Here is a 19,385-nt window from a genome sequence, read left to right as displayed (position 1 = left end):
GTTTTTTGATTTTCCTATTTTTATACCCTTGCAGAGGGTATTATGATTTCAGTCAGAAGTTTGCAACGCAGTGAAGGAGACGTTTCCGACCCCATAAAGGATATATATTCTTGATCAGCATCACTAGACGAGTGGATCTAGCCATGTCCGTCTGTCCTTCTGTCCGTCCGTCTGTCCGTCCGTCTGTCCGTCCGTCTGTCCGTCTGTTCGTCCGTCCGTTTCTACGCAAACTAGTCTTTCAGTTTTCAAGCTATCGGGATAAAACTTTCCCAAAAGTCTTCTTTCTATTGCAGGTAGTATATAAGTCGGAACGAGCCGGATCGGACAACTATATCATATAGCTCTCATAGGAACAATCGGGAAGAGGGTTATTAAAAACAAACAAGGATGTTCATAAAATTTAATTCGTAGTTCTGAAATATTAAATACATCCCAGGGTAGAAGGCAATATGATCCACAATTACAACGATAGCTTTGTTTTTTGATTTTCCTATTTTTATACATTCTTGATCAGCATCACTAGACGAGTCGATCTAGCCATGTCCGTCTGTCCTTCTGTCCGTCCGTCTGTCCGTCTGTTCGTCCGTCCGTTTCTACGCAAACTAGTCTTTCAGTTTTCAAGCTATCGGGATAAAACTTTCCCAAAAATCTTCTTTCTATTGCAGGTAGTATATACAGCTGCGGTCAAAATAATAGTAGTGCCCACAGACGATTTCTTGAAACCCCAAAAAGTAACTTTAAAAACGTTTTAACAATTTTTTTTTTAATTTCCATTGAAACTCAACTGTTTAAAGGTAATAATAATAAACAACAACTTAGGATAACTCATACAAATTTTCAGAAAAAAATAAAAATGTGTAATTTTACAAAATTTTGTTCGGTCAAAATAATAGTAGTGAAAAGTTCCAAAAAATTTCACAGCCAAAAAAAACGTTTTAAGATTGAATATTTAAATGTATATATTAGACCTATATTTAAGGTTTATTTTAGTATTTGGTGGCATATCCTTTGTTTGCAATAACAGACGCACAGCGCTTATGCATGGAATTAACTAAATTTTGGCATCTCTCTAGAGGAATAGAGCTCCAAGATCTTTGTACAGCTTCCCAAAGTTGAAAGTTATTGCTTGGTTTTAATTCCGAGACTGCTCTTTTCACGTCACACCACAAATTCTCAATTGGATTGAGATCGGGTGACTGTGCGGGCCACTCCATGACATCGACTTCATTGGTTGCGAACCACTCTTTAGCAAGTTTGCTGGTGTGCTTCGGATCGTTGTCCTGTTGGAACGTCCAAACAAGAGGCATGTCCTCAGAGGCATATGGGAGCATCACGTCGTTCAAAATACTGACGTATAGATAACGGTCCATTATGGTTTTGACCCAATATATAGGGCCTACTCCATAGTATGAAAAACTCGCCCAAATCATAATTGATGATCCACCGTGCTTTACCGTTTTTAAGGTATACTTTGGAGTAAAAGCGCATAAGGGTGGTCGTCTAACAAACTGCCGAGAGCCACGGCCTCCAAACTTAACTATTTTTGACTCATCCGACCACAAAATATTCCTCCACTTCTCCAAGGGCCAAGTCAAGTGTTCTCTTGCAAACTTCAAGCGTTTGGCGGCATGTTTTTTTGTGAGTAACGGTACTTTTCTTGGACTTCTTGAAATGAGGTTATTATCTCTAAGCCTCCTTCTTATTGTTTCCAAACTAACATTTAAGTCACAACGTTTTTTTAGTGATGCAGCGGACGCGAATGGCTCGATCCTTGACTGTCTGGCCAAGCGATCCACTGATCTTTTGTCCAATATCTTTGGGCGCCCACGCGTTTCATTTGCTGGCTCATGTTTAATAGCATTTCTAACCATTGTAGAGGAGCAGCCTATAATATTTTGCACTTCTACATAAGTCTTTCCATCAGAAATCAATTTTTTAATTAGATCTCGCCTCTCGGCAGTACAGTGTTTGCCACGCCCCATGTAGCCAGGACTAAGTGTTGAGCAGGGATCTAAAAATGCTAGGGACTAATAAATAACATCCAAACGTATTGTTTAATAACACAAACCTTGTTTAAAAAGAAGTAAATTTAATTATTCTTGCTAATTTCTCTGGCACTACTATTATTTTGACTGACCCCAACACGTGCATCTTTGCAATAAAAGGCGAAAGGGAATACAAAGAGAGACGAGATCCTAACATAACTGCACATTTTTAAAGAGAGGATAATTACAGTTACTTTTGAGAAAGAATGAGTTGGATACGTGAAGAAATAGAGAAAATATTTAGAAAAAACTCTGTGCGCGAACGGCACTACTATTATTTTGACCGCAACTGTAAGTCGGAACGAGCCGGATCGGACAACTATATCATATAGCTCTCATAGGAACAATCGGGAAAAGAAATGTAAAAAAAATGTATCTTGGGTGTTTTTGAACCTATAACATCCTACTTTGGAAGTGTCATTTTTTATCTAATTCTGAATTTCGAATAACATTTTTTCAAAATCGGATGACTATATCATATAGTTGCCATAGGAACGATCGGAAAATTAATAGGAATATAATAGGAAATAAATTATTGCTTCGTTGGTTTTTATTGTATTCTCTTCTACTCTAGGATATAACTCTTTTCAAATATTTTCAAATTTCGATTTTAATTTTATCAAAATCGAACTACTATATCATATAGCTGCCATTGAAACGAACGCAAAATTAATTAGAAATAATAGGAAAACTAACATTTTTGCGATTTGTAAATTAATAGGAATTATCTGCAAGGGTATATAAGCTTCGGCTGGCCGAAGCTAGCTTCCTTTCTTGTTATTTCTACGATTGTTTCTATGACAACAAACGGAAAGCCCATATGTTTTTTATAGCAAAATGCCACAAAACACATAAAAATCATAGCTCGCAAATAACTGTTGACCGATTCGTGCGGTCCCCAAATAACTGTTTTTCTCTGAGACTTTGAGCAAACAATCAGAGAGCAACCGTTTGAATTGTTCGTACAGAAATTTTGCTCGCACTCAGGCGACGAGCAGTTTTTTCGGCTTTCTTTTGCTCGGCTCGCTTACAGACTGATTGCTCCTGAACGACGTTTCAAAAAGTCTTTTGCGCATGTGTTAACGTTAACGTGCTTGGGCGATATTGCTCTCCCTTTCACTCGCAAGTACTCTCAAAGGGAATACATTGTATAGTTGTATTAGTGAAAAGACTTTTTGCGATGACTTTTTCAGTCAATCGGTCTTTTAATAAGTCTCCCTGTGCGAGCGACATTCGTAACTCTCATTGAACGAGGTTCGTAACAGAGCGTCTCACGAACAGCTCAACGTAAAAGGCTCAACCGAAAACCAAAACGAAAGGAAACGAAGTGTGCTGCGCAGAGAGAGAACGAGGGGCATGCTATTTTTCGGTTGTTCTCGGGAGTAGAGCGTAAGGAAAAAAACGGTTAACAGTTATTTGCATGCTTTGCATAAAAATCCTAGAAAATGCTACTTTGTTTTTATAGCAAAACACGCAACATTGAAATGCAATTACACTCATAGAAATTTTTACCTAAATACTAGAAAAGTCGGCCTAAAACCGAGGTCGCCCTAAAAATACGAAAAATTTTCGTATTATACTACTGGCTAGCCCTAAATATACGAAAAATCGTGTATACAAGAGAACCATGCATTTCCGACGATAATCTTCTGCACGTAAATTCCTAAGAAATCGCGGTCCATCGAGGTTAATTTTTTCGCGGTTTTTGGGGCACAGGCCCCTCTTCTAGACTATTACCCTTATTTTAAATTTAAAATTCCTTGTTTTTAGCCTATAAGCCGAGAAAAAATTTTATCATAACTTTTTTCCTTAACTTCCGCAAGGACATTCCTAAAATTCTTATTGCTTGCGTAAGTTATCAGCTGCACGGAACAGAAACAAACAAATTCATTTTTCGACACAAATCCATACACTAATTTTCTTCACAACATTAGTACTTTGTCCAAAACATATTGTTTAAATATGTCGGAACCGGCTCCCACCCTCAAAAAAAAAACAACAAAGGAAGCTAGCTTCGGCCAGCCGAAGCTTATATACCCTTGCAGATCATTCCTATTATTTCACATTAATTTTTCAATCGTTTCTATGGCAGCTTTATGACAAAGTAGTTTGATCTTTTTAAAATTAAAATCGAAATTCGGAAATATTTAAAAATAGTCATATCCCAGAGTAGAAGAGAATGTAATAAAAATCAACAAAGATATCATTTCTTTCTACTAATTTCCATTTTATTCTTCGACCGTTCCTATGGCATCTATATCATATAGTGGTAGTGATATAGTGATCCGATTTTTTAAATATTTAATTCGAAATTCAGAAATATTTAAAAAATAATATTTCCAAGAGTAAAAGGTAATATTTGAGAAAACACCGAAGCTAGAATTTTTTCAACGTTTTTTTTCCGATCCTTCCTATGGGAGCTATACGATATAGTTGTCCGATTCATATATACTACCTGCAATAGAAAGAAGACTTTTGGGAATGTTTCATTCCGATAGCTCAAAAACTGAGAGACTAGTTTGCGTAGAAACAGACGGACAGACGGACCGACGGACAGACGGACATGGCTAGATCGACTCGTCTAGTGGTGGTGATGAAGAATATATGTACTTTATGAGGTCGGAAACGTCTCCTTCACTGCGTTGCAAACTTCTGACTGGAAGGGTATAAAGATAAAAAAAACATTGAAATATTTCCTATACAAAAAAGGGAAAACAAAACAAATAAGATAAATATATAATTATTAATATTTATGTTAAGTATTTAATATATTATTATTACAATTTACTTACCTACTGCCAAATTATCAACAATACCGCTATAGAACGCTATAGTCGGGTTGGTGTCCCGACTATCTAATACCCGTCACTCAGCTAAAGGGAGTGCGAACGCTGTACTCGGGTTCGTGTCCTGATTATAATCGTAGCTCAGCTAAAGGGAGTGCGAGGGAGATAGATATATGTAGATATTTTGATTGCGTATAACTGCTTAATGAATGGTCCGATTTGAAAAATGTCTTCTACATTTCGATAGGTATATTTACACAACAAAATTGCATTTATACTTCTCGGAAATCTTTAAAGATGTGGGCGCAGGACACATTTTAAAATCGTTAGTGGGCGATTGTGGGCGTTAGAGCGGGCGTGGCGCTCGGCTGAAATAAACTTGCGCTGCGTAGGAGGCCCAAGAATATGTGTGGAAAATCTCAACCTTCTAGCTTTTGCTACTGACCCTGATCAAGAATATATATACTTTATGGGGTCGGAAACGCGTCCTTCTAGCTGTTACATACTTTTGCACGAATACAATGTACCCTTTTAGTAAAAAGCTTTTACTCTACGAGTAACTGGTATAATTAATATTAAAGAAGGATGGTATATGCGGCCTGTAATATAATTAATAGCCAAATCTATTAAAATATGCCCTTTGCTTACCATAAATTTTCACACACTTACCAAATTTATATTTAAATTTATTTAAATTGCTTACCTATTAATTGCCTCTTAGAGGGATCGCACTTTAACTTTCTTAAATAGGCTCAACACAAACTTATTACTTTGAATACTCATCCAAAACTGAGCACAAGGGTTCAAGACACAGAGCAACGCAAGCAACTCTCTCTCGAGAGACTGCATTTCCAAAGCAACAACGCAATAAAAGTTACAGCTACCCTGCAGTTTCATTCAGCGCTTTTTAGGGATAAACTTCCGTTTAGCTCCTACCCCCAATTTTTTTCAAACTTTCCATATTGACGTGTTTTTGGGTCCTGATTACGGGAAAAATAGCCAAAGTTGGCGCAAATAACAGGATCTTGAAAAATAACGGTAAAAATCCGTAAAATTTTCGGTTTTTTTCAGTTTTTTCGGAAAATAAAAGAAAAATAAAAAAATGTTTTAGACAAAAACAGAAGATATTTATAAAACGGATCTTTTGTGTATTAAAAACTAAAATCGCGGCGATTTTTGTTTAAAAAAATTTTTGCCTGCGACTTTATAAATGATTTATATGTATTTTTTGTTAATACATTTTATTTCCGCTGTATAATTTGTATTTTATGTTGTTTTCTAAATGTTATATTTAACTACGAGAACTGAAATGCTCTTCCTAAAAAATGTAATGTCATTCTCGTGCTTAGGTAGTATCATCGCTAATACATCGAGAGACATCGATATAAATTTTGACACACCGATACAACATGAAGCTTTCGTGCGATATATCGGGCAAAATGACGCAAGTGTGCTCCAACGGTTTTTTATTTTCAAACATTGTGAAAAAATATTCTTATTTAGCGTTTTTAACGAAAACTATTAGTTTTACAGCTTTTTGATTAAGTTATTATATTCGGAGATATTTAAGAAAAACAGTTTTTACCGTTATTTTCCATGATCCCGTTATTTGCGCCAACTTTGACTATTTTTCCAATAATCAGGACCCCAAATAACGTGGATTTTGAAAGTTTGAACGAAATCGGGGGTTGGAGCTAAACGGAAGTTCACCCTGGCTTTTTTGTGTCCTTAATCCATAAAAGAAAGTAAAAAATAATTAGTTTTAGTCGGCGCGCAACGGCCTTAAAGTTTATTACGCATTTTTCAGATTCATCTAGATGCCGTAGACTTGATTTTATACTTTGACAGTATTTTAAGAAGTATCTTAATTACTTTCCCGAGCAATTTAAAAAGGGATGATAAAGGGTGATAAAATTCAAATCGTTGGGAGACAATTACAACTTAAAAACAAGAAAGGAAGCTAGCTTCGGCCAGCCGAAGCTTATATACCCTTGCAGATCATTCCTATTAATTAACAAATCGCAAAAATGTTCAATTTTCTAATATTTCTCATTAATTTTCCGATCGTTCCTATGGCAGCTATATGATATAGTCGTCCGATTTTGATCAAATTAAAATTGAAATTCGGAAATATTTAAAAAGAGTCATATCCTAGAGTAGAAGATAATACAATAAAAACCAAAGAAGCTAGAATTTATTTCCTATTACTTTTCCATTAATTTTCCGATCGTTCCTATGGCAGCTATATGATATAATAGTCCGATTTTTTAAAAAATTTATTCGAAATTCAGAAATATTTAAAAAATAACATCCCCAAAAGTAGAAGGTAATATTTCAAAAAACACCGAAGCTAGAATTTTTTAAAGTTTTTTTTTCCGATTGTTCCTATGGGAGCTATAAGATATAGTTGTCCGATCCGGTCGGCTCCGACATATATACTACCTGCAATAGAAAGAAGACTTTTGCGAAAGTTTTGTCCCGATAGCTCAAAAACTGAGAGACTAGTTTGCGTAGAAACAGACAGACGGACAGACGGACAGACGGACGGACAGACGGACAGACGGACAGACGGACAGACGGACATGGCTAGATCGACTCGTCTTGTGATGCTGATCAAGAATATACAGTTGCGAAAAAAATAATAGCACCACTTCGTCACAGGTTCTTAATATTAAAGAAATATGTGGAAAACGGGGATTTTTACATAAGAAGTGTTTTTTATTATCTTGATTAGTATTCCACCTATTTAAAAAAATTGATACGGATATCGAAAATATTGTCTACATATAATTTTTTCAGATTTTAAGAAAAAAAGTCAAAGAAAAGGCCGAAAAAAATAATAGCACCACTTCCGTTTTCTTTAAATAAAACGTTACGATGCGCTAATATTCTTGTGTATAAAGGATATATTTTATGAGATTTGACTAAAACTAACTTCTCCTGATATCCAGACATCAAATTGATTACCATTTGGCAATACAACAACATGTGGAAAATTTTCAAAGTCGGAAAAGAAAAATATTCAAAAAAGAAACATATTGGATGGAAAACGGTCATGAAAACCGGTTCGATTGGTTAGGTTTTGGATCATCTTCATTAAGAATGGCATAAACTTTGAAGGATATCACAGAAAAACCGAGTCGTGGCCCATTTTTCCTTCCAAAATGTTATATCACAAAGCACAAAGAATCTTATTAGGGCCAAAACTAAACTAAAACACGAGCTTAAAATTATAGCGAATATTTTAATAATTGGATAATGTTTTAATAAACAAATTTATAAAACATGCACTTAATAAAAAAATCCTATCCGAAATGCGAAACACATTTACAAGGGCATAGGGCTCGTCAAAAAAAGTTACAAATGAATGCCCGCAAACTTATGAGAATGTGTGAAGGCAAAGTTAAATTGGGTAAGAAGAAATCCTTTTTATAAGTCATGTGTCTTCTAAACACCTAAATTGACCAAAAACATGGTACCAAAAAATCCATTTATTGAGCATGGACCTAGTATTAACATAGGCTTGTTTTTCCTTCTTAAAGTAAGATCAATACGGATGAATACATCGTTCATGAATCATCCTATGATGTAAATAGTAATACGGTAGTAATTCGTAGCTTAAACTGAATACAATATACTTCTTAAATGAATCTTTGACCAATAAAATCCGGATCACGGTCAGGATAGCAAAGAAAGAGTTCGAAAGTACTCAGTAAGCAATATACATTGACTTGTGTACTCGCTTGACCATAACACAACCAAAAATCTTCGGGTTTTTTTTTAAAGACAGTTTATACAGTTAATCTAAAACGTCTTAAATCATTTTCGAACAAAATTTGAAAATATATTATGACTTTTGGGCCCCAATTCCTTTATAGGTAGGGTCCTGACTTGTTTAATCGATAGTAGTCATTATATCCAAAAATCGCAAAAGATATTTACACTTTAAACTTAGATTTACTTGTTAGCTACCGCCAACTAAAGATTAAGTTACCAATTTGTCATTTTTCTACCTTTTATTCTATTTTTAGAGAAGTGGTGCTATTATTTTTTTCGTGCCATTTTCCAGTTTTGCATAGATTTTCTTAAATAAGTCCAGAAACCTTTCATAAAGCTAACATTTTTTTTCATATTCAAATTATGTTTAGTCTTACTATTTCAAACCCGTTTTGAAAAGTTAAAAAAATTTAAAAAATGTGAGTAAGGTGACTAGTTAAAGTTTTTTTGGGTTAGTGGTGCTATTATTTTTTTCACAGCTGTATATACTTTATGGGGTCGGAAACGTCTCCTTCACTGCGTTGCAAACTTCTGACTGAAATCATAATACCCTCTGCAAGGGTATAATAACAGTTATTATTGTTATTATTATTATTATTATGAATAATCGATGACTTTTATCTTTTAACTTATAACTATTACGGTCCCACTGTGGGGCGCCTAGAAAAGCCTGCCAAAATGGTTTTTTTTTTTTAAAGATTATCCAAAATGTTGCAATGCTACTTTAAAAACAATTCAATTCTCTATACAAATCCAAAGGAAAGAGTGATTGGTGATGAATGGTTCTCCCACTACAGATTTATAAAGTGGATTTATCGAAACATAATTTTAGCCAATAAGAAAAAAAGGTATTTTTACACATCTTTGAAATTTTTCTGAAAGCGCCCAAGGGCCTAAGTTGTATATGTAACGATTGAAATTTTAAGAGCAACCAATTCTTAAAATATTAAAAAAACCATAAAAATTTTAGATACATAATTACTATTCATTTTTAATTTTTTAAAAGGGGTCCAAAAAAATTGGGATTTTTTGGATATTTTTGGACGTAAAGTAGTGTTACACCCTAGATCCCCGTTTAATTCTTTTTTTTAAAAAAAGTTTAGATATTTAACTACATTTTCTGAAAAAATTAGCCTGCCCTTTTGTGCCTCTTCTGAGAAAACCGCAGTTTAAGTTAGCAAGAAATGTTCATAATTTGAAATATCGTCAGCCCTGGTTATCCGCGCGCCCTAACATCATGAAGATATTTTACTTATGTGAAGGTATTGATCAAGATAATGATAAATTAATAAACAAATTTGGGTTTAAAATTTTAAATTATGTTATTTTACTAAAAATACAGATATGAAATAAATACCGGTTTCTACCAGTTTTTTTTTTTAAATATGCTATATTTCCTTGATTGATTCTATGACATCTATAAGATATCATAGACCAATTAAAAAAAAAAGGTAAGCATAGAGCTAAAATGATAAATTATGCCTTAATCCCAATTTATATGAACCAATATTGAAATAGAACCGAGACATTCCCCTTTGTAATAAGCGTTTATATGGCAGCTATAAGTTATAGTTGACCGATTTGAATCATTTTTTTTTTCAAAAATCAAATTAAATTAAAAAAAAAATATTGGGAAACTTAGAACCCAATAACTAATTTATTAATATTTTTTTTTCTTAAAAAAACGATTATTTTTTTCTTAAAAATTTTCTACAACAAAAAAAATTTCACTAAAAAAATTCACCTTATTTTGTTTTTTTACATATTTAATTGCCTTTAAGAATGCCCCATCAAAAGATATTCGCTATAGGGCTCCGCTGATTTAAGGCAGACTTTTGGCTTTTTCGCCCCACTGTGCGGCATTCCTAAAAAATAGTCCCCATTGTGAACCATTGCCCATGTCTTTGGAATTCGACGCCAAAGGTGAAAATCCCAAAATTGTAGAGATTTTTCTGATGGAAAAACAATTCTGAGAATTAAATCTTGAATGGAACTAATTTTAACTATTCATTGTATCTATTGTTCATTGTATGCTTTAATTTCGGTTTAAAGCGTTTTCATGAGGACATTTTATTGGATTTCTTATACTAATAAAACCGTTTTTTCTATTTCTTTATCTACTCCTAAATGTTGTCAAATTTTAAAAAAGTCAAGGCATCCTACAGAATGAAAGTAAACATATACATTTCTCTATGTATGTTCAGTGAACGTATTTAGTTTCTTAGTTCTAGAGGTTGCCATGACTTATTCAAAATTTGACAACATTTAGGAGTAGATAATGAAATCAAAAAATCGGTTTTATTAGTATAAGAAATCCAATAAAATGTCCTTATGAAAACGCTTTAAACCGAAATTAAAGCATACAATGAACAATAGATACAATGAATAGTTAAAATTAGTTCCATTCAAGATTTAACTCTCAGAATTGTTTTTCCATCAGAAAAATCTCTACAATTTTGGGATTTTCACCTTTGGCGTCGAATTCCAAAGACATGGGCAATGGTTCACAATGGGGACTATTTTTTAGGAATGCCGTGATGTATTGAGAGTATGTCCTACCGAAAATAATAAAGGTTAGTCCAATTATATAAGCCACGTAATTCAAAATGTCGGTAAACATCGGTTTTTTGTATTCTTAGCTGTACCGCGGAACCTGTAGGTGATGGAAAATAATTTTGTATGGGACTTTTACTCAGAAGCACCCACATATCATGGAAAACTTGAAATGGTTCGTGGAAATTTCACAAAGTTTAATTTTGTGTTCCTGTGTTTTTTAACACATTGGATATCAATCATTTATGTATAATCATTAACAGTGACACAATTTTTAGCCGTCATGATGACAAGGCATTAGTCCTCAAGCTCGGTTAATTTTACAATTAGCAAGCTTTTGCGATTGGACAGTATTCCACAATATTTAACACTGGTAGAACCTTCTAATTCTTAGTTTAAGAAAAGTATAAGAGAATCACTTGAATCGCCAGACATTCATAAAAAAGTAACTCAAGTTTATCTTCCCCTAATTAGCGGTTGGTTTAACCTACTTTCCAATTGAGGCTAAATCAATGATATAAAAGAGAAATAAATCGAATATATCTTAGTCAATTCAAGATCAGCATGAAGACGTTTTATACTGGTAAGTGGCGCAGACCGTTTTGTTTAAAAGTTTCCGTGCCTTAATAATATTTTTTTCAGCCCTTGTTACTATCTTACTATGCTTAACAGGCATATATTTAAAACAGGCGGATGCTGTTCAACAACAATCGTCACTAAATGTGCTGCATCCAACAATTGTACAAGCAGTGGAGTCGAAAATTCCGATTCCCATCTTGTTGTCATTTGAAAGGAAGTCAGAAAAAGGCCCACCGATTAAAGAAGTCGAAAATCAAAAAGCAATAATTATTAAAGAGAAAAAAAACAAAGACATACCTAAACATTCTTTAATTGCGGATGAGTCTGAATTTCGCACGCGAAATGTCCTTCATCATTTTTTTGGTAAATGGCGGCGGAGGCGGACATCGACTAAAGCACCAGACTCAATAATGACAACTCCAGACCCCAACACATCAATCATAGATCCTAACACATCTGCCACAGACCCCCGAACCTCAACAGCACTTCCAGCGATAACAGGAACGCCAACAACATCTACTGCAATTTCGCCTACATTAACCACAACAACGCCGGACACATCTACCTCAACTGCCGTGGTATCATCAACAGAAAATACAACAACATCCACTGCGATTCCGCCAAAAACTACCTCGACTACGGAAGCTACAACAACTTCTACTGCGATTCCGCCTACAACAACATCTACTGCGATTCCTCCTACATCTACCACGACAGCAGAAGCAATAACCACTTCTACTGCAATTCCACCTACAACTACCACGACTACAGAAGCTACAACCACTTCTACTGCAATTTCGCCTACAACTACCACGACTACAGAAGCTACAACCACTTCTACTGCAATTCCGCCTACAACTACCACGACAACAGAAGCTACAACCACTTCTACTGCAATTTCGCCTACAACTACCACGACAACAGAAGCTTCAACTACTTCTACTGCAAAACCGCCTACAACTACCTCCGCAACGGAAGCTACACCTACTTCTACTGCAATTCCGCCTACAACTACCACGACTACAGAAGCTACAACCACTTCTACTGCAATTCCGCCTACAACTACCACGACTACAGAAGCTACAACCACTTCTACTGCAATTCCGCCTACAACTACCACGACTAGAGAAGCTACAACCACTTCTACTGCAATTCCGCCTACAACTACCACGACTACAGAAGCTACAACCACTTCTACTGCAATTCCGCCTACAACTACCACCACAACGGAAGCTACAACCACTTCTACTGCAATTCCGCCTACAACTACCACGACAACAGAAGCTACAACCACTTCTACTGCAATTCCGCCTACAACTACCACGACAACAGAAGCTTCAACTACTTCTACTGCAATTCCGCCTACAACTACCTCCGCAACGGAAGCTACACCTACTTCTACTGCAATTCCGCCTACAACTACCACGACTACAGAAGCTACAACCACTTCTACTGCAATTCCGCCTACAACTACCACGACTACAGAAGCTACAACCACTTCTACTGCAATTTCGCCTACAACTACCACGACAACAGAAGCTACAACCACTTCTACGGCAATTCCGCCTACAACTACCACGACAACAGAAGCTTCAACTACTTCTACTGCAATTCCGCCTACAACTACCTCCGCAACGGAAGCTACACCTACTTCTACTGCAATTCCGCCTACAACTACCACGACTACAGAAGCTACAACCACTTCTACTGCAATTCCGCCTACAACTACCACGACTACAGAAGCTACAACCACTTCTACTGCAATTCCGCCTACAACTACCACGACTACAGAAGCTACAACCACTTCTACTGCAATTCCGCCTACAACTACCACGACAACAGAAGCTACAACCACTTCTACTGCAATTTCGCCTACAACTACCACGACAACAGAAGCTACAACCACTTCTACTGCAATTCCGCCTACAACTACCACGACAACAGAAGCTACAACCACTTCTACTGCAATTCCGCCTACAACTACCACGACTACAGAAGCTACAACCACTTCTACTGCAATTCCGCCTACAACTACCACGACTACAGAAGCTACAACCACTTCTACTGCAATTCCGCCTACAACTACCACGACTACAGAAGCTACAACCACTTCTACTGCAATTCCGCCTACAACTACCACGACTACAGAAGCTACAACGACCTCTACTGCAATTCCGCCTACAACTACCACCACAACGGAAGCTACAACCACTTCTACTGCAATTCCGCCTACAACTACCACCACAACGGAAGCTACAACCACTTCTACTGCAATTTCGCCTACAACTACCACGACTACAGAAGCTACAACCACTTCTACTGCAATTCCGCCTACAACTACCACCACAACAGAAGCTACAACCACTTCTACTGCAATTCCGCCTACAACTACCACCACAACAGAAGCTACAACCACCTCTACTGCAATTCCGCCTACAACTACCACGACTACAGAAGCTACAACCACTTCTACTGCAATTCCGCCTACAACTACCACGACTACAGAAGCTTCAACTACTTCTACTGCAATTCCGCCTACAACTACCACCACAACCGAAGCTACAACCACTTCTACTGCAATTCCGCCTTCAACTACCACCACAACGGAAGCTACAACCACTTCTACTGCAATTTCGCCTACAACAACCACGACAACAAAAGCTTCAACTACTTCTACTGCACTTCCGCCTACAACTACCACAACAACAGACGCTACAACCACTTCTGCTGCAATTCAGCCTACAACTACCACGACTACAGAAGCTTCAACTACTTCTACTGCAATTCCTCCTACAACTACCACGACAACAGAAGCTACAACCACTTCCACTGCAATTCCACCATCATAATAATTAGGAATGAAAAATATATTTGCTTGCGTTTCTTAGGGGTGCGGGTGACACAATGCAAATAGCATTTTTGTTGGATTTAACTTTGGTGGTCTAAGTATGATAGATTTTTTCCGAACGACTTTGATGGTGAACTCCTTGAGTAAAATAATATATTGTATTAGCTTTAAAGTTTGTATAAGATAGAAAGTTGGGTTTCCCAAAGTATTTATATTTTTTATCAGGAAGAGTGAAAAGCCGATTGCTTTTGTATGGCGGTAAGGTAAAAAAAGAGATTTTGCTTGATTTTATAAAAGCATCCTGTTTGTATGACCCCCGGTTCTTAGCCTAAATTAACATTTCTTATTTTCGGCGCTAAACGACACACATCATTAAAAAAATATCTAATCTACATCATAAACTTTCGCTGTTATTAATTAGCGCATTAATTAAGAATTGCTTTTAAAGCCAACCCACTTTCTAAATCTATCTTACTTATAAATATAAAAAGCTAAGCCTATGGCTCTACGAGTAATAGATTTCACGTTATCATGAAGTTCTGGAATTATGGTAAGTTTTGGGGAGGGCTGTGGTTTATCGTTTGATTGTAAGCATTAATCATTCCAAACAGCAATTATGTCAGGCTTAATGTGACTTTTTAAAATGGCGTTTGTCCAAGCAGCTATGAATACTAGAAAGGATGTACGAACCACACATTTAATCTGGCCAAAACACATCTTAATTAAGCCGGTTACACCCAGAAAACAAAATGGACTAAAAAGGGGCCTAATTACCTAAAATTTTAGGAAACATGGCCAGAAAAAGGCGCCAAGGCCATGCATTACCTAAAATGTGGGTCATGTGGGCTATATTTTGTACGCAGTCTAAGATTTATTTTTGGCAATCGTATCATAATCCATAATCCAATCCATATATGGAGGCTAAGGATTTAGAAACCTTTCTAACGACCGAAAAAACACTGCCATGTGAAGGGGATGAAACAGCTACACCCAGAAAAATGATGGACAACATTTTAGGTCATGCATAGCCTAAAACATTTTAAATGGACTAAAAGTTCCTTTTTAAGTCATGTACTGCCTAATAATTTAAATTTTTGGTATATTTGCCCTACTATTTAGGTCCCGTATAGCCTAATATTTTAGGTCATCGTGGGCCTTAAAATTAATGCATTTTACCTAAATAAATTTGCACGGAACTCTGATAACGTTCTAGCGACGCTATATTTCCCAACCAGTTATAGCGCGGCTTGCATGGTAACCCACTTCGATCGTTGAATAAGACAGCGATTTCACTGCTAAACAGTAAAGCCTCTTCGCTCGTTTTTGTGTGTTGGCATAATGACGACTTCTTGAAGGCTAAGCTGACATTGACCTCGAGTTAGCTATAAATTTCTCTGTATTTACTTTATAATATGAAACATTTTTCAGTACATATTTTTAGGCCAAAGAAAGCCTAAAATTTTGGATAGGGGTTTTCTCATATTTTAAGGCAGCCAATTACCTAAAATCTAGGCCAAAAATTACCCCATTTTAGGCCATTAATGGCCTAACATTTTAGGTCATACAATCCTACATTTTAGGCCATTCAAGGACTTAGCTCCAGTTTTAGGCCAATTTTACCTAAATTCTAGGCCATTTTTTGACATTTTAGGTCTTTTTTTTTCTGGGTGTATGCAAACCGATCCCACTCAGCCACCTAATATACATGACCTTTACTTTAATTATGGACCTCAAAGTTATTTACCATCTCAATTTCTGTCATTACCGGGAATGTGGGAGAGTTCAGTTAGTACGAAACCATCTTCGCCATTTTTTCCCCAGCTCTTTAGTTTACATTTTTTTTCATTTCGCTTGGCCGCTAAGCATTTAAGTAGTTGATTAAACGTAAATGTTTGTGACCAAATCGATGAGAATATAGCTTTAGCTAATGCAGCTTTTAGAAAAAACACCGAGTTGTTAATTGAACATTATTTTTTCTTTTTTCCTATCTGAACTTATTTAAGAAATTTGTTTAACTTGTTTAACTATGTATGTATACCAGTAAGTTAGAACAACAAATGAACGAATGCTTGACTTACAAAGTATTCAAATTAAAATGGGACAAATAAAAAGAAACAGTGAGTTTTTTCCTGAGAGTTATAGGATGTAGTGAATAAAGTGAGGCGTTCGTTTAAACTAAGATTCGTAAAGGTTTGTGCCGATACCATTTACAGTGCGTAAATTTCATAAAAAACCCCGAGAGAGTTTCCTATGGGAGTTAATTGATGTAGACGTCCGCTTTAAAACTTAACTCGCAAAGGAAGAGAATTTTTTGTCGTTCCAAATGTTTTTTTTAGATTTTATTGTTTGACTAGCGTACTGCTACAGCTCAATCTTATCAGTCATTATATTAACATTTCGATTGGGTCTTTTGTGTTCCTTAAGACTAGTTAATTTGTTATTACTATTGCTGCGTCCGGAAGGCCCTAGGAGTGGTGTAAAGGTAAAAATATATAACATAACATATTACAATTTTTCTACACTCGTCACACACCAGTTTTTAAAACATCTGTAGAAAGCATTGATCATAAAAAATAAATATTCTAAAAAGCACATTTTGTCAATTAGCAAATTTATTAAAAATTGATTAGCAAAGACCCACTTTCCAACTCAAGCCAGACATATAAAAAGCGAAAACTGTCGAAAGATGTTTAGTTTACTTAACATCGCCATGAAGATACTTTATAGTGGTACGTAAAAAAATGTCTTACAAAGTGTATATAATTTTATAATATTTAGCAGTAGTCGCCCTTCTGTTAAGCCTAACAAATCAAACTTTTGGACTAAGTGAGCAGCCCTTAGCAGTGCTGAAAGCCAGCGGAGATGATCCGAAAACTCCACTGATTGTGCTTACAAATCCCATAGCTAAGCCAACATTTGGAGAGTCAATTGAATCGGAACATGAAATTGAGACCACACTTATGCCTGATACAACAGCTACCAGTAAGAAGCTAACTAAAAAAACACAACCTCCTCAGAAGAAGAAATCAACTTTTAGCCATGGACAAAAACAGAAGCTTCCATTGCAAGACTTATTGCTGATGCCGGGAATGTGGGAGAGTTCCCCAATAAGTGCCCATGGACCAATGGATACAATGGCTACTCAACCTGTTTTCTATCCCCTTCCGGTCTATATCCCATATCCCATTCCTTTCATGCTCAACCCACAGATGCTTCCGATGAGAGGACCATCCAAGGACAAAGTGGAGGACCAAATTGCAGTGGGCTTTAATGAGATGATGTCTGAAAATCTACTTAGAAGCTCTTTCCAACAAGACAACGAATCTGAATGGCAGAGCCCTATCAAGAATCGGTTGAGGCCAGCCAACCAAAATAGCCAAAACAAGAGAGAACGCTATAGTCGGGTGCCCCGACTATCAGATACCCGTTACTCACCTAAAGGGAGTGCGAAAGAGATGGAGAAAAACTTTGATCCGCCGTAACTTTTTAACGAATGGTCCGATTTAAAAAATTTCTTCTACATTTCGATAGGTATTGATAAACACAATAAAACTGCATTTTTACTTTTCCAAAATATTGAAATTTTTAAAATCGTATATAAGCGATTGTGGGCGTTAGAGGGGGCGTGGCACCCTTTTGAAACAAACTTGCGCTGCGTAGGAACTCCTAGAATCTGCATGCAAAATGTCAATCTTCTAGCTTTTATAGTTTCCGAGATCTCAGCGTTCATACAGACAGACAGACAGACAGACAGACAGACAGACAGACAGACAGACAGACAGACAGACAGACGGACAGACAGACGGACAGACGGACAGACGGACATGGCTAGATCGACTCGGCTAGTGATCCCGATCAAGAATATATAGTTTATAGGGTCGGAAACGCTTCCTTCTACCTGTTACATACTTTTGCACGAATCTAATATACCCTTTTACTCTACGAGTAACGGGTATAAAAAGTGGTGGGGAAAATGGCGTAAAACAACGACAAATACAACTACCTCGACAACTAAAGCTTCAGTAACAAATCCTACTGAGCCAACAAGATTACTATTGAGCAGCAGTAGCCACAGTGGCAGTGAAGTAAAATCCATCGAAACCATTGTCGACAATGAGACAACAGAAGCAGCAAGCTAATTGAATAATTAAAGGAACAGAGGAAAATAAAGACTCAGACCCATAACTACAGGTATACCACTTTCAGAGATAAATTACAAATTCAGTAAAATTATAGGAGAAAAAGAGCAACAAATTACGGAAAATACAAATTAATTTATATGTTCCTAATATATTTTATATAGGTATTTTATTTGAAATAATATTTAAATTGTTAGTAAAAGGTGAAAGAATTATTCGACAATTAAAGAGAAATTACAACTACAACTTACATTTAATGATTGCCAAATTAATATAAATTGGTATGTAATTTATTCGAAATGAGGCAAGGTTTCTTGTGGACTAGGCAGATTTTACTGTGAGTCTCAAGCAAGGCATTTTGCAATCAGCCGTCAAAGTTGTCGCATACTTTCAGGCAGTCAGAAATGCTTATTTTCTCTCCATCTCTCTTACTGTTCGTGTGTGTTGCTGTCAGTATCCGTATATATCTTCTATGTATCCGTATCTGTACGACTAAACTCACCTACCAACACCCAAAGTTGGCCGCATCTTTTGTGTGGCGGCACCTCCGTTCAGTTTGTCTTCCACGGTCGCCGGCCTTCCACGCTTATCGCGCCTCTCTGCTTGTTTTTGTTGGCAACTGTAAAAACTGTAAAAAGTGAAAGACACGGCGGATTCT

At 36.3% G+C, this 19,385-nt stretch overlaps 2 protein-coding genes across 2 annotated transcripts; both read left to right on the top strand.

Moving 5' to 3' along the window:
• The first annotated feature begins 11,725 nt into the window (after positions 1-11,725).
• On the top strand, positions 11,726-14,654 carry LOC123003157 (homeobox protein 2-like). The gene is made up of 3 exons (XM_070216556.1): positions 11,726-11,744; positions 11,834-11,901; positions 12,867-14,654. The coding sequence occupies exons 1-3, from the start codon at positions 11,726-11,728 to the stop codon at positions 14,652-14,654; spliced, it is 1,875 nt and encodes a 624-aa protein (XP_070072657.1).
• A 2,644-nt stretch (positions 14,655-17,298) lies between these two features.
• Positions 17,299-18,823, top strand: LOC108056516 (uncharacterized). Its single transcript, XM_044394776.2, has 3 exons — positions 17,299-17,317; positions 17,370-17,959; positions 18,536-18,823. The coding sequence occupies exons 1-3, from the start codon at positions 17,299-17,301 to the stop codon at positions 18,725-18,727; spliced, it is 801 nt and encodes a 266-aa protein (XP_044250711.1). The 3' UTR covers positions 18,728-18,823.
• The last annotated feature ends 562 nt before the right edge of the window (positions 18,824-19,385 follow it).

The sequence above is a fragment of the Drosophila takahashii genome, chromosome 3R (genome assembly GCF_030179915.1).
Source record: "Drosophila takahashii strain IR98-3 E-12201 chromosome 3R, DtakHiC1v2, whole genome shotgun sequence".
NCBI lineage: Eukaryota > Metazoa > Arthropoda > Insecta > Diptera > Drosophilidae > Drosophila > Drosophila takahashii.
The sequence above is the reverse complement of the archived record's forward strand: the minus strand, read 5'-3'. Positions and strand labels throughout refer to the sequence as shown.

Coding starts and splice junctions, on each gene's coding strand:
- LOC123003157 (XM_070216556.1), top strand. Junction 11,902..12,866: donor ATGTGCTGCATCCAACAATT/GTACAAGCAGTG, acceptor TACCACGACTAG/AGAAGCTACAACCACTTCTA.
- LOC108056516 (XM_044394776.2), top strand. Junction 17,960..18,535: donor GGTTGAGGCCAGCCAACCAA/AATAGCCAAAAC, acceptor TACTCTACGAGT/AACGGGTATAAAAAGTGGTG.